Raw genomic sequence first — 5,992 nt, forward strand, 5'->3', positions numbered from 1 at the left:
GGCCAAAATCGCTTTGGCGGTTACAGCGCCAAATAAGAAGAAGAAGAAGTTACTTATTGCCAGCTAATTGTTTCAGTTTTTATAAGGCTAATGTTGATGGAATTAGGGGTTTAATTGCTGAAATGCTCTTAATTAACTAATTGGATGCTTGTTTGAACATAGTACTCTACCGAATTTCACATCAGCGCAATTTTGTGTTTTATCGGTCTTGATAACAGACGATAGTATCGATGGTTTTAAAACATCGATAGTATATTTTGCTAACAGGCTAACCTAATATTCACGCACGCCGCCAATTTACTGTCAAAAATTTCTCATGCACATACAACTTGTATGGGACCAACCGAAATTGAACGGCGTGCGTATGAAGCTAACTCAATTTCCAATTTTTGTTCTGCGTGACATTTTTATTTGACGTTTCGCTCATTGAAATCAAATGCAAACACACGCAAGCCAATTTCGGGTGACGCAAAAAAACAAATTCGACAGCGTGCGTACCAAAACGCAAGCCGCGAATATTAGGTTAGCCTGTAANTCAAATGCAAACACACGCAAGCCAATTTCGGGTGACGCAAAAAAACAAATTCGACAGCGTGCGTACCAAAACGCAAGCCGCGAATATTAGGTTAGCCTGTAACACAAACCATCAATGTATCGTTAGTGTCGTCGATATTTTTCCACTTCTATTGGAAACATCGATGTTTCCGATGCATCGGTAGGGACACGATATCGAACCGAAAGTATCGATAAGGTACTCATTTAAATTATCCTGTAAAAATATCGGCTACCAAATTAATATCGGAATAAAACGACTCGATATTCCAAATATCGATACCAAAATCCAAAAAATTTATCTGAATATAGGTTTCGCATGTAGGCCGCTGGGGTGTAGTGGTTAGAAGTGCGCAACTCTTGAAAATGAAAAACAGCTTCCCATAAAATACAATCGCCGTTNGTAGGCCGCTGGGGTGTAGTGGTTAGAAGTGCGCAACTCTTGAAAATGAAAAACAGCTTCCCATAAAATACAATCGCCGTTCAGAGTCGACATAAAACTGTAGGCACCCCCTTTGTGCCACAACATTAAGGCCCACGCGACAAATCGGAGGAGAAGTGCGGCCAAATACTAACATTTTGTGTAAGCGCCGGACTTTATTATTATTACAACACGTAGAGATTGAGGTGTTGACTTAAACATTAATTACCGTTTAAAAATGTTCGTATTAAAATCAAGTGAAAAGTCTTAACCAATTAGATTTTTCCATGATACATATACTATGTACATATAATGGAAATATTCAATTCAAATACTCCCATACTAAAATTAAGCATTTTTCACTACACGAATGGCGTTTTGCACGTCTCGGATGCTTAAATTCATACATATGTATTTAAGAAGGTATATGTATACAAAGCATGCACAGCGGTGACAACACACATACACATACATGGTATGGCATAATGCACTAATCGCGCGCTGTGATGTTGATTCAAACTCAACATTTGAAAACACCTTTACATGTATGGCTGTAGCTGAGTGTGCAAAGACGCTTGATACAATTAGTTGCGGCCAAGAGGGTCCGGGTTCAGTTCCCATCAGACGGAACATAAAATTAATTTTTTTTCTTCTTAATTACGAAAAGCATCTGTGCACTTCACAACCACATATTTTATAACGTATATACTCAAATTTAAAACGAGTTGGGTTGGTGCTCTTTCATATGCGTATTTTTTTCAATTTAGCACGTTTTTTTTTATTCTAAAATTTTTTCCCCTCATTGTTGGAATGTGAGTGTATGACATTCGATACGATACTAGGGTTCTGGTACTCGATTCCAAAAAATATCGTCTTAAAACTATCGAGTAGAAAATATCGGTATCGAATGCCAAAAGTATCGATATGGTATCGTATCGTATCGAAGTTCGTGTTCCAATGCATCGGTTAACATCGCGCATCCTAATTTCAGCCATTCGCATTTCAACCAGTTCTGATAAAATTAAATCCATCTAATTTATACTATCTCGTGAACTAAACAATTCGTGCTTTATTAACTAAAGTGCGCATTTGTGAAATTCGTGAGGAACTATAAGTTAGGAATAAAACCGGAATATAGCAAAGTCTATATCTATATGTGCAGTGTGCCAGTTCACAATATGTATAAGTGCTATTTATATTTCCGAAATAATAATTGGGTTTAAATCTATTTGTAGCTTTTGACGCAGTATTAAAAGAAAAATATTTCGGCTAACTTCTTGAATGCGAATTCATAAAAATTACCATATTTGTTTTGTGTTATTGTGGACTTTTGAAGTATTGAATCATCATTCATCACGAAGTACGAGTTAATTCGTTGTAGAGTTGAGTTAGGGAATCGAATCCACTTTGTGGACGGCAAGAAGGAAAGAGTAAAAAGGAGCGAAGAAGCAACTTGCCGTTGTCAAATTGTATTGGATAGTGTCGTGTCGCTTGTTTGTGTGATTCGTATATTCAGTCGTCGGTTAATTTTCATTCGTGCGGTTGTCTCCGAGTCGGTAGTTTGTGTCTGTCTATTAAATTGGAAAAATTGCATACAAAAAAGCAAGTCTGATATTTTGCTTTCTATTAGAAATTGTCCGAATAAATAATTTGGAAAATACTACTGATTTTTTGTTTGCTCCGTGTTAATAAAAGCCGTCAAAATTGAACCCACGAAGATTGACGAGACTTTTTCCTCCTCTTCGACTGCGATGGAGGATAAAGCAACAACAAAAGATCTGGATCAATGGATTGAGCAGTTAAACGAATGCAATCAATTGACGGAAACACAAGTTCGAACCTTGTGCGACAAGGTAAGTTTATTTAGTGATCTTAAGATAAATATGCCTAGATGCTTTAAATTTGAAAATTACCTTGTCATTTGTTTGTCGAAACGAGTATGCTGCAGCAGGTAGCTGAATAGGTTATTCGGCTCGGGTTGACACAACATTCAAGTTAATTTCCACAAAATGTTAAGCTAGTTGTCCTTGTCTGGCACACTCATCCTTCAGTAGTTATTGTTATGGGGAATATAGTTTGCTCGCGCAATAGTTTCGTTAATTGTCAGCCATCTTGCAAATTGGCGAGTTGTCGGAAGAAGTTTTCAGACTTGAAATTAACTGGTGTGAACGGGGTGGCAAGTATTCTCGGTGTAAGCAAAAGCGAACAGTTGTGCTTCTTTTCTGAGATTTAATATAACGAGTCTGCTGATTGAAAAGTAAAATGTAGATATTTTTCAACTTATATCCTATGCTGGTTAAAAAGAACAAATTTTAATATTTAGCTAAGGTAATAGGTAAGTAATAAAAATGTTTCCGATGTGGGAGAGGTAATTAAAGATAATTCCTACTGAGCCCCGATTTTGCTCTTCCGTTTAACATCACGCAAATTTAAAAATAGAAAATTAGCCATATGCTACAAAAATCTGCATGGCATATTCTATTTATTAATGGCAGACTTCAGAAGCAATTGGTTCAATATGTTAAGGGAAAATTTATTGTTGTGGAACATGTTTGAGGTTATGTGGACTGCATGCACGAGATAATTTGTGCTTAACGAGATAAGCAGAGTGCATTCAAGTGCATGCCTAATTGGTGTGCGGAGTAAATATAGAACGTTAGTGTTATTCTCGGGTACGGTTTAGTTATTTGCCCAATGATTTCCGGCTATTGTGTCCGAATGGGTTACCCAATCAAAAAAAATTTGGGCACACTTTGCACACCGTCTTTGTCCCAAATACATTTGAATAACCATGGCTTGTTAAGTAAGGTCCAATCTGGTTTTCTGTCAAGTCACGGGTGGGCTTTAGTAGTCAGCCGCACCTTGTGTTTTAAGAAAACCAGGTGGAATTAACAAATGTAACTTGGTCAGGATGTTAAAGGAGGTATCCTCTAAACATTGTTAAAACTTCTTAAGTCGTTCCACTTGGTTTCCTTAACAAAAAGTGCATTTGTCACATACTTTCATCTATATATAAATGCACATAACACTGTACTTAATACTTTACACACTTTTATTTTATTTTATCTTGTATATAAATCACTTTAATTCAACTTTTAGTCAAAAAACAATTTTTGCTGGCTGTGCAGCATAAGTGCAAATTGCATTTTGTGCAAATGCACTGTGTTTGCGAAGTTTTACATAACTTGCACGACCTCCTTCTACTACTCCGATCCATCCAAACAGGGAAATGGTTAAGCTGATCAAACCGCAGGTCCGATATTGGATGCTTTGATTTTTCCCCAGCTTTCAGGCCCTCAAAGGAAGGCGACTGCCTTGTTGGACTTGTCTGTAAAGTTCGATGAGAAGATGGCGACTGCATATTCCGATCACTCGGATCACGGCTTGGGCGACCTGGCAAACGTTTTTTTTGAAAAGCCACCAGACCAGCAGCAATCGCTTCACGAAAATCTGGGAGTTCAAGCAGTTTGTCTGTGCTTTTTTCTTTTTGTATGCGTCTGTATAAAATATATGCCATATCCACCAAGTGATAAAAAACTACGAACTACAAAGATCTGGGTGACCAGGCAAGATTACGTTATCTCCTGCGCCGCTGTAAATCTCGAAGCGGTAGGCATAGCCAAAAGAATCGCACAGTACAAATAGGTTTAAACCCCATTTATGAGGCTTATTGGGCATATATTGCCGCAAGTGGTGCTTCATTTTTGTCCTGCACATCTGTTCATCGACGCACAGACGGGCTTGCTTTGGCACGGAGTCAAACCTCTGGTTAAGTAAGTCCACAAGCGTACGCGAGCGATACAGTGGATCGTACCCAGACTCACCCTTCTTGATCCGCTTGCTCTCATCACGCAGTGAGAAGTATTTCTTTATAGATTCGAATTTGCTTCTGGTCATGCAGTTTTTAACGGGTGTAAATGAGTTTTTCCCCAGTAGCTTTTCAAGTTCGGGTAGCGATATAAAGACATATACATCAAAATACCTATGTAATTGTGCATGTCTTCAACAGTCACTTTAAATTGATTTACGATGTTGTCGGCTAAAGCTGCGCGCAATGTTTCCTCAACAATCATATTCATTATATCACCATCAAAAAAGTAGCAGAACATCTCTAGTGGAGTTTCAAGCTCAAAGATTTCCGCTGGCAGTGATGAATTCCCACGAAAGGCTATGTCATTGACATGTAACTGCATTGATTGATTTCGCCATATTATTTTTCCCGGATCCTTCGTTATCGAATCAATACCTTTATATATATTATATAAATCAGTATGTAATTTTTTAGTATTTTGTAATTATGAAAACTTACCAGAACCATTGAAGCCCCCAGAAGAAGGCGAAGATATGCATGCTGTAGCTTGTATTGATGGTAATGGTGATCGAGGTCTCTTTCTCAATTTCCAAACAGGTTCAGGCTGCTGTATTGTAGTTGGAACATTTTCCACAGCATTGACTATCGATGACACTGCCTCACCAGCATGTGATGCTGCGCTTAGCACTTCTGCTACATCAAGATCTTCCTTAGGATAAGTCAATGATGTGCATCCTGTATCTTCAGGTTCATGTTGCTGTACAGTATTTGGAGTATTTTCAACAGTATTTTCTAGGAATGACACCGTTTCAGCATCATCCAATGCTGCGTTTAGCCGTTCTGTCACATCGAAATCGTCCTCTTCATCATCACTTGATGTGTTTGATATTTCCTCGTCCGATTGGACTGAATCAAGCAATTCCAGTAATTGTTCATCACTCAAATCCGATAACTTGTAGCGTTTACGCACTCCCTCTGCCATTTCTATTTTATTTTTAAAATCTTTATGCAAAAAGTCTTGTAACAAACGTGTACGTGTTACAGGGTTAAGTTCGGTCGAAGGCCGCCTACGCATAAATGTGTTCTCTGCAAAAGGTGTTCAGCTCCTTTTCTTCGCAAAACAGAACGGAGAATTCTACTGCCTGAGGGTTATAATCCCTAAGTGCGACCGAAGGCCGCCTACGCAGAAAGGTGTTCTCTGCAAAATG

The 5,992-nt window shown here is 38.3% G+C and overlaps 1 protein-coding gene across 5 annotated transcripts in view; it reads left to right on the forward strand.

Moving 5' to 3' along the window:
• The first annotated feature begins 1,908 nt into the window (after window positions 1-1,908).
• The window catches only part of mts (protein phosphatase 2 catalytic subunit mts), a 32,708-nt gene continuing 28,624 nt past the window's right edge, over window positions 1,909-5,992 (forward strand). The window contains exons 1-2 of one of the 5 annotated variants that reach the window (XM_017623615.1): window positions 1,909-2,087; window positions 2,209-2,826. In XM_017623615.1, the coding sequence (XP_017479104.1) occupies window positions 2,725-2,826 (102 nt within the window). In that variant the 5' untranslated portion in view covers window positions 1,909-2,087; window positions 2,209-2,724. Of the gene's footprint in view, window positions 2,827-5,992 lie in introns of all 5 variants that reach the window. The other 4 variants (XM_017623613.1, XM_017623616.1, XM_017623617.1 and 1 more) reach the window with 4 other exon arrangements.

The sequence above is a fragment of the Rhagoletis zephyria genome, unplaced genomic scaffold, assembly GCF_001687245.7.
Source record: "Rhagoletis zephyria isolate East Lansing unplaced genomic scaffold, Rhagoletis_zephyria_1.1 Rzeph_scaffold_03267, whole genome shotgun sequence".
Taxonomy (NCBI): domain Eukaryota; kingdom Metazoa; phylum Arthropoda; class Insecta; order Diptera; family Tephritidae; genus Rhagoletis; species Rhagoletis zephyria.